The sequence below is a fragment of the Alosa pseudoharengus genome, unplaced genomic scaffold, assembly GCF_046254945.1.
Source record: "Alosa pseudoharengus isolate Yale_2024_CS ecotype anadromous, Long Island Sound unplaced genomic scaffold, YU_APseudo_1.1 YU_APseudo_1.1_scf_18, whole genome shotgun sequence".
In the NCBI taxonomy this organism is placed as follows: Eukaryota; Metazoa; Chordata; class Actinopteri; order Clupeiformes; family Clupeidae; genus Alosa; species Alosa pseudoharengus.
In genome coordinates, this window is record NW_027468650.1 from 9544237 (window position 1) to 9567292 (window position 23056).

The following is a 23056-nucleotide window of genomic DNA, read 5'->3' on the forward strand; positions in this document are numbered from 1 at the left end:
AATTTCATGTCTATATACCGAAGCACAGCAAACATACAGAAGTCTGCAGGCAGTGCTAGTGCCAGTCTGTGTGGAAACAGGGTTGGCACTGTTCATTTGTCTTGTTTGTATGGAGTTTTTGGTAATGGTTTTGTTCTTGACGGCCAGCCTTTTAATGGAAGATTCAGTATTGGCACTGAGCTCTAATGCAAAGCACATAAAAAGTTTAGAATAGCACACTCTGATCATTTGTCCTCCTTTTTTCCCTGTCATGTTCCCTCTCTCTTTGTCTTCTCTCTTCCTCCCTGTCATTTATTAAGAGGGATTTGCGGCGAAATTGTATTTCCATCAAATTTACGTTTCAATTTGATCTCAAACTGTTATAATATTACAATTAAAATTACACTGTTCATCCCCGTCTCTGAGGGAAATTGTCATCAGGCCTGTAATGTAAGTCTATTCATTTCTGAATGCTGGAGCGCCTTGACTCCGACTGACATGCTATAACAATGCAAACACATCCGCTGATCACTATTGACTCAACTCTAATTGCCCGTTTTCAAGTGCTACTTTGAGTAATCACTTCGAGCAGATCTGTGAAGTTTTTGAACCGCAAGCCAGAAATACGGTTGCCATTTGAAAAAGACGACAGAAAGAGGAGAGAGAGAAAGAGAGAGAGAGAGAGAGTTGGCGGGCGAAACTGAGGAAACATATTAGTGTTTGTTCAGGTTTTTATAATATCCAGTTTAGAAAAGCCAACAAAGTTCCAATGTAGTAATATAGTAATATATAATGTCAAGGTCTTATCAAAGTAAATGGCTCTCTTAGTCATGTATTTCTGAAGAATATAAACACAGACAACACTTTTCTAGTAGCTTTTTTATCATGGTGTGCTGCCATAGAGAGCTGTATCACATGTTTCCCATCTCAGGCACTTAGAGCCCCAACTCTTTCCTTGCTAATTAAATCTCCCACTATGGCCTGCCTGCCCTGGTAGTGCTGTGTAGAAAACAATAGAAATCAAAATGCTGTGGTTTTCTGTGTAGAAAGTAATGGCTGTGGCAGAGAGTGGGTGGCTGTGTGGGATGTGTGTGTAGGTGGGAGTCAAGGGGTAGGAGGGTTGCCATGAAATCAGTACATGTAAATAACAGTCCAAAGCTAAAACATGTGCTCAAAGAGAATGGAGCCAGGTGTGTGTGTGTGTGTGTGTGTGTGTGTTGCACCCGATATGGTGTTCTGTTCTGAGTGCTACTCAGAGAACATTCCATGCTTTCGTTTCATTTTTTTGTGTGACTGTCTGTCTATCCCCTCAGCACTGTCAGAGGACTGCGTCTCAACACAGACACTGTTAGAACACCCCCTCACCACCACCACCACCCCAAAAAATCTTTGAACTCTGACGATACATAATTTATTGTAACCATCTGGTAAAGCTTCTTCAAAGAGGTTTTGTCTCTCTCTCTCTCTCTCTCTCTCTCTCTCCCAGTCTCTCTGTCTCTCTCAATCTCTCTCTCTCTGTCTCTCTCACTCACTCTCTCGCTCGAGTCTGTCTGTCTACCTGTTCCTTCATTACTTGTCTGTTTTTGGCCTTGGATTCACATTTATTTCATGCAAATTTGGACATTTACATTTTTAAAAGTCATGTGGCTCTCTCTCTCTCTCGTCATCTGAAAAACAGGATCAAATGTGTCAAACTGTACTTGGGTCTACGCACAGTCCCAGTTGCCTGTCGTAATCCCCCCCTCATTCTTAAACAGGCCTTTGTAAGCTATTTCATTTTTGTTTTACTTTATTCGCGCCTAGCCCCGCATTAAATATAAATGTCAGAGTATGTTCCTTTTAATCCCCTCGGAGAGTTCCGGCAAAACAAAGGGAGGAGAGAGAGAGAGAAAGCAGTATGGACTGAGTCAAAGGAAAGTTAACTTGTGGGAGATGTCTCCCCTGAGTTTAATAACTATAATGAAATCCATTGCTCTTCAAATATGAAGGCAGTCTATCAAAAGTATTGATATTGCCTCCTAGGGAGATCATTAATTGTGTGTGTGTGTGTGTGTGTGTGTGTGTGTGTGTGTGAGAGAGAGAGAGAAAGAGAGAAGGAGAGAAAAGGAGGGGAAAATATAAGAGTGAGAAAGAAAGTTCAGGAACATCCCAACCTGGGCGATAACCCACCGTCAGCTCTTTCCTCACAAGATAAAGACAAAGATGAGCTTGCATGTACAGTAATTGCCTGATGACTCATTTCTCTTGACCTCTGTGTTTGGAAGTGCAAGGCAGCCCTTACACAAGTCAGCCAAGCTGTTGTCAAACATTGAACTCTTATCATAACCACACATTAAAGAATGTCCTCGCTGGAAAAAAAAAAAAACTCCTTGAAGGTAGATGTTAAAGATACAGTATCACACTTTGAAGCAACTGTATAATATGAAAATAAGAGATGTATATGCACATTTGCTCTTCATAGTATGCCCCCTCTATTTGAATATACTGGAATTTCAGTCTGAGCATCAAAAAACGAATCCAACCATGTGTGCTAGCTGATGCAATACTGCAGGTTTCACTGCAGCCTGAGTCCAAGTGTGCATTTTGATTACAAATGAGTGTTTCCCCAATGCTTCAATCCTGTTTCTCTCCCTCTCTCTCTGTCATTTAAGATTTCAGAATACTTTCATTTTTTATTCTGAGCAAACTGTGTCATTGGCAAGCCCATTTGTGTGTTTCTGTATGTGTGTATGTGCCAGTTGTTTTGATAGAGACAAACATAGCAGTGCATTAAGTCTGTGTGTGTGTGTGTGTGCCAGTTGTTTTGATAGAGACAAACATAGCAGTGCATTAAGTGTGCGTGTGTGTGTGCGTGTGTGTGTGTGTGTGTGTGTGCCAGTTGTTTTGATAGAGACAAACATAGCAGTGCATTAAGTGTGTGTGTGTGCGTGTGTGTGTGTGCCAGTTGTTTTGATAGAGACAAACATAGCAGTGCATTAAGTGTGCGTGTGTGTGTGCGTGTGTGTGTGTGTGCCAGTTGTTTTGATAGAGACAAACATAGCAGTGCATTAAGTGTGTGTGTGTGTGTGTGTGTGTGTGTGTGTGTGTGTGTGTGTGTGTGTGTGTGTGTGTGCGTGCGTGCGTGTGTGTGTGTGCCAGTTGTTTTGATAGAGACAAACATAGCAGTGCATTAAGTGTTTCTGTGTGTGTGTGTGTGCGTGTGTGTGTGCGTGCGTGCGTGCGTGCGTGTATGTGTGTGTGTGTGCGTGTGTGTGCGTGCGTGCGTGTGTGTGTGCGTGTGTGGGGGATGCTTCCTGGCATAAAGAAGCGAGGTGACAGGCATAGCATTTACCTTGATCAGTGACATGTTCTAGGCTTTGATTGGCTGGCACAGGCCTCACATCCGCACATAAAAAGGGAGGCTTATTTTAACAAGCTAATCCGGAGAAAAGACTATGGCGACATGGTCGACACACATTTCTCCCAAATTATCCTGTTTTTAAGCCCCGCAAGAGTATGAGACAACACCACAGCCCAAATGTTAGCTTTAACCAATTAACATCCCTCTATTCTCTTTCTCTTGGATTATCAATTTTTAGGACATTTTTTTTCCCTCCCTTTCTCCAATCTTCTCATCCAAGGAGAAAAAATAGCCACCATCAATTTACATTGCATTCATCAGAAAAAAGAATGCCAAGTAATATATCAGTGGATGGAAAGAATTTCTGTAAGCAATACTCCAGAAACTGTGAAATTAACCCACCAGCCTTGGGGAAACATCAGGGGCTCTAATCGGAGTAAATGTTTCCTTCGTTTTTTTTCTTCTCCCCTTGCTTTCCTTCTTGTACCCCCCCCCCCCCCCCAAAAAAAAAAAAAGAAAAAGAAAAATGAAGCAAAGTAAAAGAGAGTGAAGGAAGAAAAATGCACAGTCAGAGTTTGATCATAATTCTCTCCCTGCGTGATGTCGGGTAGCCCAATACTCGTCGGGCTCGTCTGCTGCCTCCTGCCTTTCTGCTGCTGGCCCACATTTGTCAGCATCACACAAACTTGCCTCCCTGCTTTTTACCCCTTTTCCCGACACTCTACCTCCTTTACAAATGAAGCCACATTAACCACATCTCTCACAGCGGTTTGTGTGTGTGAATGTGTGTGTGTGTGTGTGTGTGTGTGTGTGTGTGTGGGGGGGGGTGTTGGGGATTCATTAATAATATATTGGGTTGATTTCATGGGAGGGGGGGGGGGGTTGCGGTTGCTGAGGTTCGTCACTGCACACATGTATACACATTCATTTATCTGTTTATCTATAGCCATAATTTGTCAATGTGACGTGTGAGGAGGAGAGGGAGGGGGGAGAGGAAGGAAGGGAGGAGGGAGGGAGGGGTAGAGAGAGAGAGATGGAATGGGGAGAGAAGGAAAGACAGGAGGAGGGGTAAAGAGAGATGAAGGGAGTAGAGGAGTAAGGGGGGGGGGGTGGGGGTGAGCCGTGTGCCGGGCATTAGGGTAATCTGATCTCATTATGCTGTGTTTTTATGGGGACCTGACTTTGGCCGGGCAGAAACAGCAGCCTCCATCACCCTGCCTTATGCTCCTCCGCCTTATCTGCTGTTTGCTCAAATATATTACAAGAGCTGGAGGTTTGGCCCCATGCAGACTCCCTCTCTCCCTCTATCGTTCTCTCTCATTCTCACTCAGACACTTACACACACGCACACACAGACTCACATGCAGACACACACACACACACACATCTTTTGCCTTATGTGAACTTGGCTCCCCTCTCACTTTCTCTCACTTATAGTGGCACTCGTTGCCAATATGCACACACATTCATTCATCACAAAAGATATACTCAACAAATACACACTGGTTTCAACACACATACACACACAGTCATTCATCAAACAAGCACACTTGCACTGCCCGCAAACCAACATGCAAATACACATACACTTATGGCTGAGAACATTATAGTTATTAGTTATTTATCATGCAATCAATGCTCTGACATATACGCCCAGAAAAGCACACAAATGTCATTCATCTCACAAGTCTGTGTGCAACTCATTTTATGTACATTGTAGAAACTTATTACACACACACACACACACACACACACACACAGAGGGAGAGAGAGACTCAAACAGAAACCTATAAACATTAGTCATTCAAGAAACAATCACACAATCACAATTATTCATTTATTGTGGATATGCATAGTATGAACGGTAAATCTAAGAAATACACTCTTGCTCAAATGCACATGGCAATAATGAAACATTTGGTTATTTTTCAACAGATAGAATATGGCACAACCAATTATATCCATAGTCAGGTTTCTCATATTTATTCAGTATTCAGTATCAGTATTCTGCCCAGTTTTGCTCTCTCTTTTCCTTTAGACCTCTTACATAAACACCACCTGCACACACACACACACACACACACACACATACACAAATTGACACCCGACATCGAATCCAACAGGAACAGTGTGAAAGAGTGTTCTGGCATGTTATCACTCTGCCATACTTTGGTGGTCAGTGCGAGCATCCTTCAGTGAGATAAGTCAATGCTTTCCTGCAAGATTATTCCAGGCAAGGCCTTGTGGCAGACTGCTCAGAATAGCAATCTAAAATAGTGACACAGGAATGTACTTAAGCAACCTACAAAGTTCACCCCTCTCCCCCTTTCTAATTTTTCATGTTTCACAAAGTGTGCAGGAGTCAGTCCAAGGTTCTGTGGCTGTCTGGTGAGGGATGTGTAGGGTACTTATGTGTGTGTAGGGTGACAGGTGAGGGATGTGTAGGGTACTTATGTGTGTGTAGGGTGACAGGAGAGGTGAAATGTCGTGTCCAGTGTGTGATGTGTCCTTTGGACTGAATTCCATGAACCACATGAGGACAGGAGAAGAGACCTCTCTTTTCTGATGCCCCCCCCTCCAATATACACGCTCATGTAAACACACACACACACACACACACACACACACACACACACACACACACACACACACAAACACAGAGGGAAGGGGGGGTGCTCTCCTTGTGTTTTTAGGGATCTGTCATTGAAATCATAGACTCCAGATCACACTCACCTAACTGAGCCCCCTGGTGAATTTTCCTCCCTTTCCCATTCCTATCTGTATTTTTTAATAGAATTCTCCGCTGACATTTCACAAAAAGGATTTACGCAGGCTTTACAGATTATCGTCCAAAGGAAAATGTTACTCAGACAGACAGAATAACATCCTCAAGTAAATATAATGTTTTGTGAATACATAATACTGCATAAGATATTTATGTAATAATATTAGCCTCACAAGACCTAAAGCAGTAAAACTCAATATGCTCCCTCAAGGTTTCGTCTCTTTATATGAATTTCCCTCTATTAAAAAAATAGGATTTATTCTAAATCTGTAGTGATATGATGTAGGCTGTTTAAAGATAATTTCCTGAAATGCTCGAAATGCGCCAAATGTACAGTGAGGTCTTGACTGTTGGGTGCAGCTGCTGCAGGTGTGAGTGTGCGCATGCATTTGTGTGTGTGTGTGTGTGTGTGTGTGTGAGTGTGAGTGTGTGTGTGTGAGTAAATGAGTGAGTGAGTGAGTGTGTGTGAGTGTGTGTGTGTGTGCGTGTGTGTGTGTGTGTGTGTGTGTGTGTGTGTGTGTGTGTGATCCCCTCAGTGCTGGGTACTTGATGCAGGTTTTGTGCTCTGCAAAGAGCTGCCAGTTCCAGCTGTCTCGCACAAGGACAATGGGGTGGGGGTGGTTGGGGTGGGGGGTGGGGGGTCAGGAGAGGGAGCCTGAAAGGAGAGATAAACTGAAGACCCCTCCCCAGACTCGTCATCTGCATCTGACAGGACACCCCTCCAACATCAATGCCTCCTGAATACACACTTACGCAAACACACACACACACACACACACACACACACACACACACACACACACACACACACACACACACATGCATACGCGCATATGGATGCACATGCATACACACTCATGCATGCAAGTGTACAAATACAGGTGGATGCACAAACTATGCAAGCATCCAGACAAACACTGACACATACAAATACAAAAATCTGTACAAAACACACACAGAGAGACACACAGGCACAAATGCATAGTTATTCTGTCTACACACACACACACACATTATAACACACACACACACACACACACACACACACATTATAACACACACAGAGAGACACACAGGCACAAATACTTAGTTATTCTGTCTACACACACAGATATTATAACACACATGCACCAAGTAGAAAATCCACACACACTTGAATCTGACGACCCCCCCCCCCCCCCCTTTCTGTCTTTTCTGCTGCTAATCCTTCCCGTTCGCTGCAGCTGTTCCACTCCACACAATCAGAAGTCGTTGGGTTAATAAAGATTTTTCGTCAAAAAAAAACTCCCCTCAGTCTGTTTCTCAGCGTCACAGCGTGCATGTAGAAGCAGTCTTTTACATGGCAGGAGAACCGTTTATGATGCGGAACAGTTTTCACTAAACCGTGGTTACCCAAACAGCTAGACAACAGTATTTTACTGAAATCTCATGACACATGAGCATTAAAATTAATCACACCTCATCTAATGTCCAGTATAAATGTTTGGAGTAAGATCATCCATAGTTAAGACCTTGAGATTTTTTTTTTTAATTAAAGAAATATTTTAAATTAGGTGCCTCTCTTGAATTTTAAGATTGTGATTATATTATGAGTATTTCAATTATCACCTCAACTCCTGAATCTGAAACTTAGTAGCCCCAATCCCTAAACCCCTTCCTCAAAAATATTGAGAGCGAGAGAGAGAGCAAAAGCAATTCACCGGGAACACATAAACCCCCAAGTAGCGTTACAAATGAGTGACAAACCCGATGTCCATTCATACAGGTCCTCTACCCCACACGCTTATTAGCAGCCATCTCTCCCTGAGCCGTCGCTGTCGGCAACATGTGGAGGTATCGCTATAGCAACCAGTGGATGTGACATGTGCTGAAGACAGGGACTCTAGCGCGCCTGAATATAAAGAGGGGCTCTGCTCCGCTACTTTGTGCTTTCAAAAAAACCACACTGCTCTCTGTCTTTTCATTCATTGGCACATGAACGCTCAAAGGACTCGGTAGCCCTCTGCAGCTTCTTACAAGGTTTGGAAAATCTGGCGGGCATTCCATTCGATTTTTTTTCCCCTCTCTCTCTCTCTCTCTCAGCTTTGTTTATTCCCTTTAGCGCTCATACTCTCTGCCTCGTTCTCATTTGCCGTTTTCCCTCCACTGCGAAAGTATGGCAAGGCAACTGCGGTCTTTCGTTACGTGGGAGGCGGATTGGAGGTTGTTAACTTTTAAGCAGCGGGACCAAGAGGAGACTGTAGTCCAAAGCGAGTTGCTGCCGGGCGCACTGCTGCTAACGGGTGGTTACAGTAACCAAACGCGCAGCTCTGGAATAGGAACCTACTATCTCCACGACGATCTCCGCGCTTTGGTTCCTCAATATGGATTTAGGTAACTATCCCTATGCACTTCTTACGAACATATTTTCAGAAGCGCAATGAGAAACTCTGAATATCAGTTTGCTTTACGGTTTCAGAGCATGATTTGTGGTGCAGCCAAACTCAAGCGAGCATCCCTGTAAATGTAAAGATGTGATAGTACTCTACAGCTCTCTATGGAGCGTTGTCTGGAGCAGTTATCCTAATTGAATGCATTTTGAAGAGAATCTGCAAACATGAACGCATTTAGTTTTACATGTATGTAGACGATATGCATACATATCCTGTTTACAGCATACAGATCACGTATTGTGTTACGGTGCGGCACTACAACGTATTGTAGGGCTACACTTTAACCGCAGCAGAATCTTACCTAGACTATTGATGGATGCCGGCGAACATTTAGCGTCGTCTATTTAACAAATGCGTAATATTTATAGGATCACGATTTTGCACGGGTATCTTTGAACATTCGTAATGGTTAAAGAGAACTCATGATGCCTCATGCTGTACGTCATATTGCGACTCAAATTATCCGTCGCACTCACTCCACGCGATTCAGAGGACTGATGCTCCGGTCTGTCCTCCGGATAATAGAAGTTTACCGATCGATTGCCGTTACTTTACCCCGAAGGCTACCATGGATCAGCTAGGTTAGCAGCAAGATATATTTATTTAAACCCGCATATTATTATTTGAACGGTTTAATGCTAAACTAAACACCACCGAACAAGGTGATTATAACATGCTTAGGCTATGTTTAAACACAAACGACTAAAATGCGCACATTTTTAAAATGTCACCAAAATGTCTATGCGCCTTTTTTCTGTATTCTAGTCCGTATTGGTAAGCCAACAGTCATGTATTCATATCTAATCAATACAGTGTAGCCCAATTTTTAATATCTTACATACACAACACCAATAACAAACCAATGTTATTTTATATAATGTGTAGGTGTATTCAGAAAGTGTTTGGCGGTTGCCATTTCAGTTTACCTCAAGCAATTTTCAGACCACTGCGAAGCAGATTGTTAGATTTTATTTCCATCCAGTCATATTAAAGGAAGTTGCTTGAGACCATCATTCATATGCAACATGTAAAATACCACTGAATCTACAAATAACAGTAGTACCATCCATAATACTTTTAAACATAATTATGGCCAAGACCGCATTCAACTTAAACATGCGTGAAAACATCAGGGGTTCTCTTCTGTATTTTATCTGTTTTTGTCATTTTAATTTGAAAAGGAAATTGACAGCTAAAATATGTTATTGCAAAGCAAATTTCATTCATTAACTTATCCTTATGGTTTTACAGCTGTGATTCATGTAAGATCCAGCCAGGCCAACTCCATAAACTATCAACCATGTTTGAATCAGAGGTCATCTGGACAACAAAATCGAATATTGTCTTAGTGACCAGGGCATCATCTTTTTAATGTAGTATGACATTTTCTTGATTTTGGAAGTAGCCTATAGGCATTAGTGTATGATTAAGTAATGTGTTTGTGTGTTTTCATAAGGTTATTTATTTACTTAAAAAAAAAAAAAAAATCTCCTGAAAGAGTTTGAATGGAGTGGGTGTGGGCTGTCCGTGGAAGGCATTGTGATGCTTAGGGCTTTGGACAGAGATCATTGTGTGTGGAGAGAGGGTGAGAGAGAGAGTGAGCGAGCGAAAGGGCGACCATCGCTCTCCCTCTCTCCCCTCTCGCCCTCTTAGCCTGACCTTTCCTCCATCATTTGAATAAGCCAGAGCCTCCGAAATCCATCTGCCCTTTGTCTCCTGCTCGATTCCTAATCCCTCACTCCCTTTCACGGGGTGGTGGAAAAAAGGGAGTGAGAAGGAGGGAAAGAGAGAAGGAGAGAATAGGGAAAGATAGACGGAAAGAATAGAGGTAGAAAACTTCTCCTCGTCCTCGTCCTCGTCCTCGTCCATACCTCTCAGCATATTACTTGCTAGAGACAATGCCCAGTATCAAGGAGTCCTGACCTTAGTTAAAGTGAAGTGATCATCTAGAACCAGACAGCTGCTTTGAAGAAATGAGCTCTTGCTGGCTTAAAAAAAAAAGCTCATTATGTTGTCTGTGTGTGCAGTATAACATGCTGTCCAATTTGAAGAAATCAAATGTATTGGATAAGTCAGTTTGTGTATTTTTGTAATCAAACATTATTTTTGAAAGAAGTATCCTTAAATGTATATACACATCAGACCTGTCTCAATGTGCCTTTGTGCTGTGAACGCAGCACACTGCTTGACCTAAAGTTAGAGCAGAGCTAGTTTTTTTGTACTTCATTTTTTGTATTTTTTGTGTTGCTGTTTTAAGGTATTTCAAGCTAATCAATATAATTTTATATATTTTTTTAAATATGTTTTTACAGCTAAAACACCATGTTAAATGTGAAATTAGCACCTGCATTTTTAAATCTACATTATATAAGAATGTACCAATTAGCCTGTTAGTTAAGCCAGGTGCTCTAATTTGATATCTAACTGGATATTAGATTACCAGCATCTTTGCAATAATATTTGTTTATTTTGGTTTTCTCATTTTGCTGTGTAGATTAATCTGAGACAGCGCCTTGGAGCTTTTAATATGAGCCGTGTATTCATGCTGCCTGTCTCTGGCTACGTTTGCTCACATGAATTGGAAAATTTGCAAGTCCAATTTTATTCCCGACAGATGAACAAAAAAACTCCTGGCATAATGGAGACTCTCTCTTTCTCTCTTTCTCTCTATCTCCCTCATACACATACACACACACACACACACATACACACACACACAAAACCAGAGGTACACTCACACACGTAGTTCCAGTAGACAAAGCTTATTGGCTGTGAGTTTCTCCCCCATCTTTTCATGAGACAGTTGAAAAGGACACGTCATATTGTGAGATGTGTACGGAGTTTATATATGATCACAGATCTTCCACAAAGATCTACAGTTTCCCACAAAAGATCCTATATGCAGGCACACCAAGAAACTCTGAGCCGTTGTCCAGCTGTTTCAAATAAATAATTTATTGCTCTGTGAATGACCCATGCCTTCACGGGGCTAAATGAAACTAACTGTACCATCAATAGTAATATTACAATAAATTATTTGGTGTGTAATTTATGAATTCATGATTGCATTTAATGGCCTGCCACAGCCGTAACAAACAACTCTCACATAGTCCTATATTTCTTACCTAACCTAAGCATTAATGCTATTAAGTGTAGCCGCACAGTTTAGCCCACATGTCTAAATTATATCAGTTATGTCCTGGGGAATGAGGACTATGCTGCGTATTCTCTTTTATCGTTTTGACTTTTTTACTACACTTGTTCCTGTTTCCCTTCCTTCCACTCTTTCTTTAGTCCAGCCAGTAATGTAGTTAGAGGAGTTTAATAACAGGCCATAATTTACATGGACATTCACTGACCTTTGTAACTACTGCGCTCCTCTATTTTTCCTGTGTATTTGTGTTGGAGCAGCTTGTGCCGTCTTCCATGTTCACATAAAAAAAATAGGGGTGTTTGATGATTTTTTTTTTTTTTTTGGTATTTCATTATTATTTTTTATCACTCACTGCCTTTATTTCTTTCCTCTCTGTAGCTGTGCCTCTCTCCCCAAACCTTATTAACGAGCCCAATGCATTTATTCTATTTAGTCATAATTAATTGTGGACATTATTTAGCCCAGCACAATTTTCTTTTCATGGCCATCTTTTCATGTCGGAGATCTTTTCATGTAATTCGATTGAGAGCACTAAGCTTGTGGAGGCAGGCAAGGAAGGAGGGAGAGAGGGTGGTGTGTGTGGGGGGGGGGGTGGGGGTTATCCCTAAGCCTATAGCCACACTGAGGACACCCTCCAGTCTGCTCCCTCTGCTTCTCTCTGCGTTTGATGTGCACAAAAAAAAAACGTTCCTGCCACACAAAAGCACAGAAATGGCAAAGAGAGAAAAAGGGCCTTACTCCATGGAAACCGAAATACAATTGAGCAAGTCATATGAAAGATATTTTTTTTTTTTCTCTGAAGGGGGAAAATATGACAGGAAGAGTTCAGCAGCAGCATATATAGAAAATAACGTTTGAGAGTCGATAGAATTAAAATATAATTTTCTTTATTTTTGATTAAGAAAGCTCCTTGTAAGTAGCAATACATTGTATAATAATGTGTAATAATAGCATGGCAACCTTTAGGAATTATGTAGCTAGGTTTATCATATATAAGGAATAATACATATTCCCTTATACTTTGACATGTAGAGGATAAAATGCTAATTGGAAGTTAAGAATGGGAAGGTCTTCTAACCCGAAGAGATATAGTCAGGCCCTTTTTTCCCACATGGCTTGATGGTTGTCCTTGAGCCTCAAACAGCTTTGATGACTATTTGATGCTCTCTGCATTATGCATTCCTGTTCTCATGCGTTTTTCTCTTTTTTTCCTCCCACAAATTTCTTCGTTTTTTATTTAACTTTAAAAAATCCCAGCACCCACAGAAGGTGTTTTTTTTTTCTTCTTTCTTTTTTGCTTTGCTGAAGTGGAGCTTCCACTGCAGTGAGATGTATAGCCGGTCCCTTGCTGAGCCCATAGAGTCCCCCCTCCAGTCTTTCAGGGAGTTTTAATAGTGTAGAATAATAGCAGAAGCTGTTTTTTTTTTTTCTGGGGGGGGGGGGGGGGCCTTCAGGTCTGACCCACACTCCGAAGGCCCTGGCTATTCAGCCTCACAGGCGTGTGGAAACAATGCCTTTCCAATTCTCATCCAGCTTAGCCCTGGCTGTCACCCCACCTCCCGGGGGGTTAACAAGCCTGACAACCCCAGTTCTGTGGGATGTTTCTGGGCTGGGCCCATCAGAAAGCCCCCTCAACTCCCCCTCAACTCCCCCTCCCACCCCTCCATGTCCATACACACCCTTCAATGCACCAAAGCCCTATCCGCCTACCCTCCCCCTCCCCCCCCACTAGCGCCATTAACCGAGAGGTCCGAGCCATGGATGGAGTTCTGCCCAAACCCAGGGCTAGGAGGCTAATTAGCGACAAGCTTTTACAGTGAAGACCGACCCTAATTGCCCGATTGTGGCATGCTTAAACCTGCCAAGACAAGAACGAGCCTCAACTTCACAGGCTCAGCCACACTGTGCGAGTGCATGTGTGTGTGTGTGTGTGTGACTGTGTGGTGTGTGTGGGTGGGTGTCTGCACTCCACTGGACAACAAGACCAGGAAAGTGGAACCTGGCTAGGGTGAATACACCCACATAAATTTAGCATGAGAACAAGATGACTTGGCTGCCTGAGCTACTGGTGAGAGATGAGGGGGTTCTAGCCTTTAGGGTCATCATCATGGGGGAAATGCAGTCACATTGCACCTTTGTTTTATACTCCAGAACATTTGTGCTTTTCTCTCTTACACTCTTACAGTACTTGCATACTTAGTCACTTTCTATCCCAGTCTATGTGACCTCTTCTCTATTTGCTGTTGCTTTTGAACATTTCTTTGGAAAATGGTGGCAGTGCTTGTAGTGCTTGAAGTGAAAAGAATTGGGTGTTATATCCAGGCAGAAATCTCGATTAACAGTGTAAAGTGTATTCATAGCAATCCCTTTGGATTACTACCCCAGGCCTTAAAAGATGCACTGATGCTCTAGAAGAAATATTGCCATAAAAACTTGATAAGTCGCAATAATGCATTATCTGTCTACATTTGCATTCATTGTCATGGAGATTTGCCTTTCATTGTCACGAAGACTTGATATCTGTCAAGATATTTCGTTTTTATTTTTGGCCCGTGAGTTGCTGTTTTAAATGCAGGCTCCATGATTAAACTATATTTCCTCTCTCTTCTTTTCACAGAGGAGCAAGCTGAACCAGATCCCTATCGTGAAACACAGCCATGTGGAGTCCAGCAACTTTCTGGTTTTGACCGTGGTGTCCATGGTGTTTATTGTCATGGTGCTGGGGGTGTCGGGGGCGCTGTACTGCCTGCGTCACCACTCCCACCTCAAGCTGAAGGAGAAGCTCGCCAGCCTGGGGACTGACACCAGCGCCGATGCCACGGCAGCCTATCAGGTAAGAGCTATCACTCTCCCTTCACCAATCATGTCACAGACTCACAGATTCCAGACCTCCCACCGATGCGATGGTACGCGCTCGTGCTGTCGGGATTTGCTGGGATTGTTCGTGGTTGACGTATTTTGTCTTTTATTTGCCGTTGATATATTAAGTCCTGCGCAGAGAAGAATACGACGGGGTGGGTGGAGGGTGTTGTTTTTTTGAAGTCTTGTTTGAAAAGGCAGCCTCACGGCGTAGTGCTCGCACTCAAGGTGAAGGCCATTAAGCGTAGTGCAGCCTCTCATCCTTTAGTCTTCACCTGCTTGCAGCTACACAAATCCAGGGCCAATTTAAAAGCACTCTCAGGCCACTCCCCAGTCCTCTCTGGGCATTGGCGGGCGCTGACGCCACTCACTCGCGTCCCCATTGTCGTCCCCTCCACACACACACACACACCCCCCCCCCCCCCCCCACCGGACAGACGGACAGTCGAGGCCAGATGTCCCTGTGTGCCAGCAGCACTGAATATGAATGCGGGCTGAAAAGGAGGGCCTTTTTAGCAGGGAAATGAGTTTGTTGTCTGACCTTTTTCCGCGGCGCCAGTGCTGCCGCTGCAGCTGCCGGTGGTGGTGTAGGTGGTTGAGGAGGGCAGTGGGGTGGTGGTGGTGGTGGTGGTGGTGGTGGTGGGGGGGTGGTGAAGCCGTATTGATTTTATTTTGTTGGGCTCAGCTGTGCTCAATATAAGCGGAGCGCAGGGGTTCAAATCCGCACGTCACTTTCCCATTTTCAATATTTAATCACGTCTCCGGCTGTGCCGCGGCCCTGCCCATGAATATCGGCAGAGTTATTGCACGCGAAAAGAAAAGAGTCGAGTTGTATCGATATGATGGAGGCGTGTGTGTTTGTGTGTACGTGCGTAGAGGGGGGTCTTGACAGGGGCCGGTGGCCTCATTGTCATATATTAATTTCCAGTTTGCAATTATGAGACATTGATTTGTTTTTAAAAGAAAAACGGATGGGATTTTCAGAGCTCAGGCTTTGGCAACTGTTGGCACTGTGGCAAGCGTCGGGAGAGACAGGCACCTGCACGAAGCCGTGTCGGTGAAAAGAGCGCCAGGCCGAAAGCGCGCGGTGGTTTGCCACGTCCCACTGGTTGCCTGGGATTTCCCCTAAGCTGCTGGGTCTGTGCAAGTGGTGAGTAGAGGCTGGGAGGCTCCACATGGCTACATGCAATTAGCCCACAGCTTTTGCCCTCCTGCATTCAGAACAGATGACCACACACACCAAGGGGGGGGGGGGGGTAATGGAAAAGGCTGTGAGAGTGTTTTATTTGTGATGGAGGAAGTGAGCATGTTTGAGCTTGTGTATCTGTACCTTCTGTGTGTGTATGTGTGTGTGTGTGTGTGTGTGTGTATGTGTGTGTGTGTATGTGTGTGAGTGTATGTGTGTGTGTGCATGTGTGCTGTGTGTGTGTATATGTGTGTGTGTGTGTGTCTGTGTGTGTGTGTGCATGTGTGCTGTGTGTGTGTGTATGTGTGTGTGTGTGTGTGTGTTCGTGCTGCTGTGCATATAAACATGGCTGCCCAACCTGCACAGCGAGCTGTCATCCTCCCCATTAGCAGGCGAATATTAATGTGAGGGGAGGAGGCCAGGAGAGTTTGCCTGTGCTCGGCGCTCTCCGCCTGGGCTGCCACCCCCCACCTCCCTCCCCTCTCATGGTGTGTGCTGAGGTTGGAGGGGGGTGGGAGGGTTAGCGGGGTGGGTGTAGCATTAGCGAGTCACACCAGCTCTCCCACCCCTGGCCCTCCCCCACCCCGCGCCTCTCTGACCCCCACCTGTCAGCCCTATGGTGCCCTATGGTGCGCCCCCTTTCTGTTCCAAATGCTTTTACTGCTGCAGTACATTTCCTTCTGGACAGGGGTTGTACTACAAGGGTGCCTTATTGCTTTTTAAAACTCATATGAGTAGAGTATGAGAAGAGAGAGTCACGGCAAGGCCATGTTATGAAGGAATCATTGTGTGTGTGTGTGTGTGTGTGTGTGTGTGTGTGTGTGTGTGTGTTTCTGTGACTGCATGTGTGTGTGTGTGTTAGAGATTTTATTTGCATCTGTTCATTTTCAGTGAATGATAATGACATGTTTACTATTGACTATGTGGCCATACATGTCTCATATGTAAATCAACTGCATCATTTTTAATGTGATTGATCTGTTTTTACTGAATGTGATATTTTTTCAAGCTATATATATATATATATATATTATCTATATATTTTTTTTGAACAAATACATGATGCAATATGAAGATCGCTTTGGCAGATATTTAAACGTGCTTTCCTGTCACGCTCTTGCTTGTCAGTCGCCCAGCATCCTTTCTCCTCTCCTCATCGTGATCAGAGCGATCTGGGAGTCTGCGTTGGGAGTCTGCGGTGAGATCTCAGGCACACCGTGGCCCGTTTTCTCCTGGATCCCGTCTCTTAATCACGTATCGAAATCACCCTCCACGTCAGGCCGCATCACACGCTGATCCCCCCCCCCCCCCCACCCCTCCAATATAATGGCCAAATCTCCAGCTCCGATAAAGCAGACACTATCAAGGGGGTTTCAAAGATATGATCGCTGTCTTCAGACAATGAGAGCTGCCTTTATTTCTCTCTCTCTCTCTCTCTCTCTCTCTCTCGCTATCTTGCTCTCTGTCTCTCTGGCGTTTACTCTCTCTCTCTTTTCGTTCTCCTTTGGTCCCCATTTTCTTTTCTCGCTTTTTTAAACTGTCCATTTGAAGTAAATAACTGGCAGGGTAGACAGACAGAGCCTGGGCTAAGAATCTGTAATGGCGCTGTGAGGCAGCATGATGGGAACAGAATCGAGTCATTTTAGGGAAAGGGGAAGGCTGAGGCAAAGACAGAGCTCTTTTCACACCCAGCAAATGTTTTTTTTAATTTTTTTTTTTTAATAAAGACACAGAAATTAGCCCGGATAATATGGTCCCCAGCTTCGTTTTGTTGGCCCATTTTCCCGTCTTTAATGATTGAGATGATTTTATCGTGATTTTTTTTACCCAAAATTAGACATTATGGAGGTACACATGTTCTGTGCAAAGGACATTTTTGCACACATAATGAACACACTAGCTGTCTTTGTCACCGTTGAGATGTGTTCTTTTAGCTGGCTATAAATCTTTGCCCTCTTTAAAGCAGAATATATATTCTTTTATTTACACTACGAAGAATCCCTTTAATCTTTCATCTCTTAGAAGATTATTCCTGAATTTATTTGCCATAAAAATATGTTCCTAAGCAGTTTCATATTATTGATGTATAGCCAGTTTATGCAGGAATATAAATGTATTTTATTGATTTTTCAATTAGAGATTATACTTTAAGGAATAAATATTGTAAATGGTCTCTTTTATTTCAATTCATACCTGTATAATATAACATAACCTATGTCTGTGCTGTTGCAACAGTAAGTACCATTATGCAGGAATATTCACAGAAAAATGTTTGTATTCCTCTCACCTGAACAGCAAACTGTCAGTGGGGGATATGAAAACAAGGGGTTTGAGCATAGCTTTAAATATGTGCACATCAGGATGCCTGACAAAAAAGAGAAGAATTGAGGGTGGCCTTGTGCTACTGCAGCCAATGCCCTAGAGGATCTGAATTATGCTCTCCAAAAATGTATTTAAAATTCTACCCATTCGTTTACTGCAACCCCCTCAGTTAATCACGTTTTCCCAAGCCTATTCCCCCCTCCTCCTAAACCCTTGAAAGACCTCCAGTGGCCTTTGGAGAGCAATGTTTCATCTGTAATTGCCCACGGGCCAGCAGTGGTCTCTGTCTTCCCGTCAGTCGGTGTGTGTGTGTGTGTGTGTGTGTAGGGGGGTGGACAGAGGGGGCATTGCTTATGGCCCTGTGACTCTCGCCTCAGGGGCTCCACTTCCTGCGTCCCCCTACGGTGTCTGATGGACGTGTGCACTGATTGGTCCAGCTGCGAGTCCGGAATGAGTGTGCCGTTCGGGTGCCGCATCTGTCTGGCCCACCGGAGGCTGTCACAGCGAACGGTCTCAGCCCGTTGGCTGGCTGCCATCACCGTGGCAACCGCAGTCCATCGTTCTCAGCGATGCTGGCCGTTGTGACTACACTGCTGCACCCCCCTCGCCCCCACATACACAAACAAACACACACACACAAACACATGTTCACATACACACACACACTCTTGTGTTTGAACGCACCCAGAGAGAACCATTATGGGGAGCAGGAAAGGAGTGTACTGGTGTTTCATAAAAAAGAGATTCAGAGGTATTCGCAGCTGCAGTTAATAAAAAGGTGATATCCTAGCATCAGGAATAAACCCACATCTCCTCTGCTCTTCATCAAATCATAGGCTCAAGCACATTAGATTTATATATATATATATAGTAGGCTGTGTAGAGACGTGCTGTCTTGTACCGTAATGAGCCCAGTGGACTCGGGGGTTTCTCTCTGTGGTGGAGCTCCTGGTTTCTCTGCCATTAGTTGCGGCTAACTCCATACCTGTCAGAGGCCGAGTCGACTTCAACTGCCTGGCCTGCAGGCCAGAAGCTTTTGAGAGGCTGTCAGGGTTTCTTAGCCCTTCCCAGCCCGCTCCTCTTGTCCTAATCGTCCTGCTCTAGTCCTCTTTTTTGAGAGCGGATCTTTAGAAAATTATAGCGCGCTAACTCGCCCGTGACTGCAACCTGCGTCTCAGTGGCCGCCGTGGCGGGATTGGACACGACTCGGTTTGTTCTTCCACGTCGGAGGTGACTTGTAGTCGATGGCTGAAGATTAGTGCTGGAATAACGTTATGAAACTGCCCATAGAACCCTATTACTCATCTGTCTACTCCGATGGTGCACTAAGCATTCTGCAGTGCTGTTGATCAATACAGACCTAAATTACAAATGGGTAAAACTGTCTTCCGTGGTTAGCCAAACGGCGATATCTATTCTAGTTTGGAATGGCATGTTCCAGTAAGTATGATCTATTGTATGCATTAGCCATACGACTGTATGCATATGATCTTTGTCCCCCCGGGTTGTTTTGATTAAATATTGTTGTGCGATCAGGCATGAATCTGATTAGTAATGTTATTGCAGATCTTCATCAGTCCCCCAGACATTACACCCATACATCCAAGATATAAATGATAGAACAGATTTGTGGTGATGTCTTGATGCCTGATTTCAAAAGCAATTTCTTGAGATGATTGATGATAGAAGGGAAAGGTGATACACAATCTACTATGTGTATCAGTGGTATAGCTGGAATGACTGTTGTTCAAGTGACCAATCTTCGTCATTCCTCCTCTTCCTCCCTGGGCAGGACTTGTGTCGGCAGCGAATGGCAGTGCAGACGTCTGAGCGGGCGGATCGCGGGGAGCGTCCAGAGCCGTTGGCGCACACGTCGCACACGTCGCGCATCAACAGCGTGTCGTCGCAGTTCAGCGATGGGCCCATGCCGAGTCCATCGGCCCGCAGCAGCACCTCGTCCTGGAGCGAGGAGCCCGCCCACTCCAACATGGACATCTCCACCGGACACATGATACTGGTGAGTACCAACACACACACACACACACACGCACAGACACACATTCCAGCGTTCCACCAGACACATGATACTGGTAAATATAAACACACACACACACACACACACCAACATTGACATGATGGACATGAGACCAATAAAGATTCACACGTACCCCAAAATAGACACCACACACATGATACAGAATAATATACATGTACTCCCTTTACACACACACACACACACACTAACACACACACACACCTACACTAAAACGAACTTATTCACACTTAGACCAAAGTACAATCACATGCACATGCACAACTGGACCCATCATGCTGGTGAATATTCACACCACCACTCGGATACTCCAAATGGAGATGTCCACTGGAAAGGTGTTACTAGAATATGCATGGCTCTCACACACTTCGCCACTCACATGCATAGACAGTCATGCTCATGAAACAGCTGTTCCCATTCCCACCTCTTAACACCTATTCACTTACTGCTCAGACACGCTTCTGATAAGCTGTGTGCAGGTTAAATGTGTGCACACACCATTAGGCTGAACAATATTAAATAAAAAACAAGAAAGCTTTTTTAGCACTTAATATAGTGTATGTGAAACTGATTAAATATATGACACACTCTCTCTCCCCCCCTCTCTCTCTCCCACACACACACACACACACACACACGCACACACACACATATACATACACACACACGCACACACACGCACACACACACACACACACACACACACGCACACATATACACACACATATACACACACACACACACACACACACACACACACACACAGTCACAGACATCCCTATATCCCAGTATCATGCTGGTGGGACGTGAGATATAACAAAAGTCTATTGATTGACACGGTTCCTCGTCAGCCCCACCAAAGCCCCGCTCCTCTGCTACCTGTCTGATAGTCCTGTGAGCTCGTCCCTGGCCGCCACCATCCTTTCTTCCCCCTTCATCCTTTCTTCCCTCTTCATCCTTTCTTCCCCCATCCTTTCTTCCCCTCTTCCGTTATCGGCTCCCTTCCTCCCTCTGTCTGTCTCCGGCTCGCTAGCATTCCATTGTTCTCTTTTATCTCTCCATCTCTCTTTATCTCGCTCCTTTTATAGAGTCTGTTCCATTCAACCTGGCATTCTCTCTCTCTTTCTCTGTCTCTCTTTCTTGCACTCTTTCTCTCATTATCTCTTAATCCATCCCTCTGCTGTTTCTTTCTGTCTGTCACAATCTCTCTCTCTCTCTCTCTTTCTCTCTCTCTCTTTCCCCCCCGTCTCTCTCTCATCCTGACGGAGTCTGATGCTTACTGTCTCCTCTCATCCCTCTCAGACGTATGACTCTGAGAGGCCACAAAAGCTCAGGAGGAAAATTTCACCGCTAATCGCTAATAGCCAATCGGACATTTTGGTGCTTGTGGAGTTGTTGTTTTCCTCCTGAATGGAGTTTGAATGCCTTGTGGGCCAAATCCCTTTTTCCCTCCCACCCTCTTTCTCTCTCTCTCTCTCTCTCTCTCTTTCACACACAATGGATTGTTTTAATTTGGTGCAAACTTTTGTTTTATTCATTTGAGACAAGCCGGTGAGAGAAGACTGATAGATGCCTGGCAGTGCAGTATTCATTATCAGCAGGGAAATTCATCATACGTCCAACGGTGGAACAGGAGAATGCAATTGATTTAATTCATTTAGCGCTTTTGTGTTTGGAGGTAATGGATGGCTCTGATTGTGATTGTTGAAGGCTATCACAAAAGCTATTAAAACTATATACACTTTTTTGCCATCCTCCACCAGAAACACACAAACACACACTTAAACACGCACACTTTTTGTTTACTCAATGCATTTTAGCACCGTGTTTTGTTTGTTTGTTAAGCCCTTTTTCCTGGGAGAAGGGAGTGTGTGGGCGTTTCTAATGGTAAATATTGTTTCCTGGCTACTTACACTCGTTCCTTCTCTCTCTCTCTCTCTCTCTCTCTCTCTCTCTCTCTCTCTCTCCCAGCTCTGACTGTGTTTGTTAATGTCAGAGAAAAAGGCTTACCGTACCTCAGGTTTAGGCCCTGCACAGGTTCCATGGAGTGTCTAGCAGACAGTATGTTTTTTTTTTTTAACTGTAATGCTTTAACTGAGGAGGGGGATCACTGTCTGTCTCTACACTCTGGACAAGGTGCGAGACAGAATTACACATGACTCTCACCCTTCCTCCCCCAGCTTTTAAACTCTCACACACACTCACTTTCAAACTCTCACTCAAATGATTTCCCTGGGCCACCTGCTGTGCTAAAGTAGATGATGAATATCTATTTCTAAATAGAACACCTCACTCTGTTTCACACACACACACACACACACACACATACAGGCACTCTCATGTCTCTAAAGCCCTAACACACCCACCCACTCATTGCACAAAGGAAGATCCTATTCTTTGTCACACTTGTCTCAGGGACAGGATGTTGTTGTTGTTTTTTCTGCTCCTCTTCCTCACTTTATCTCCCCTCACACTGAATATTCTTCCTCAGGCAGGTGTCACCTCTCTCTTGTGAGGTTGTGTAACTAAGTTTAAAACCACCGCAAGGCGCTGGGACATACTCTCACAGACTGAGAGCGCTCTCTTTACAGAAGTCCCCATGAAAACTCCAAATAGGCTTTTATAGAGCTCATTCTCCATCGTTCTCACACTTTATGTGATCGGGGTCTTTTGACGCGTCCGGTCAGCGTCTGATCCCAGCAGAGTGGATTTTTCCTCCCGCTCTTTTCACAAGGGAGTCGGGGCGTCACCTGACTGCTGTTCTCAGATACTGCCTGTTATCGGGGGGCCCGCTCTGTCGCGGGTCATTCATCTCCGCCCTATCTTGGCGGCTCCCTACATCCTCCATATGAAAAATGAGACCTCTGATCAGCCCCCTGCCCCCCTTTTATGTCGGGATCTTAAGATGGAGGTTATGAATAGACCTGCTAGGGCTTTTCTTCTGCT

At 44.2% G+C, this 23056-nt stretch overlaps 1 protein-coding gene across 1 annotated transcript in view; it reads left to right on the forward strand.

Moving 5' to 3' along the window:
* ptprn2 (protein tyrosine phosphatase receptor type N2) overlaps positions 1 to 23056 on the forward strand; it is a 158882-nt gene that overhangs the window by 109277 nt on the left and 26549 nt on the right. The window contains exons 13-14 of the mRNA XM_076291430.1: positions 14308 to 14523; positions 19850 to 20074. Of these exons, the coding sequence (XP_076147545.1) occupies positions 14308 to 14523; positions 19850 to 20074 (441 nt within the window). The remainder of the gene's footprint in view (positions 1 to 14307; positions 14524 to 19849; positions 20075 to 23056) is intronic.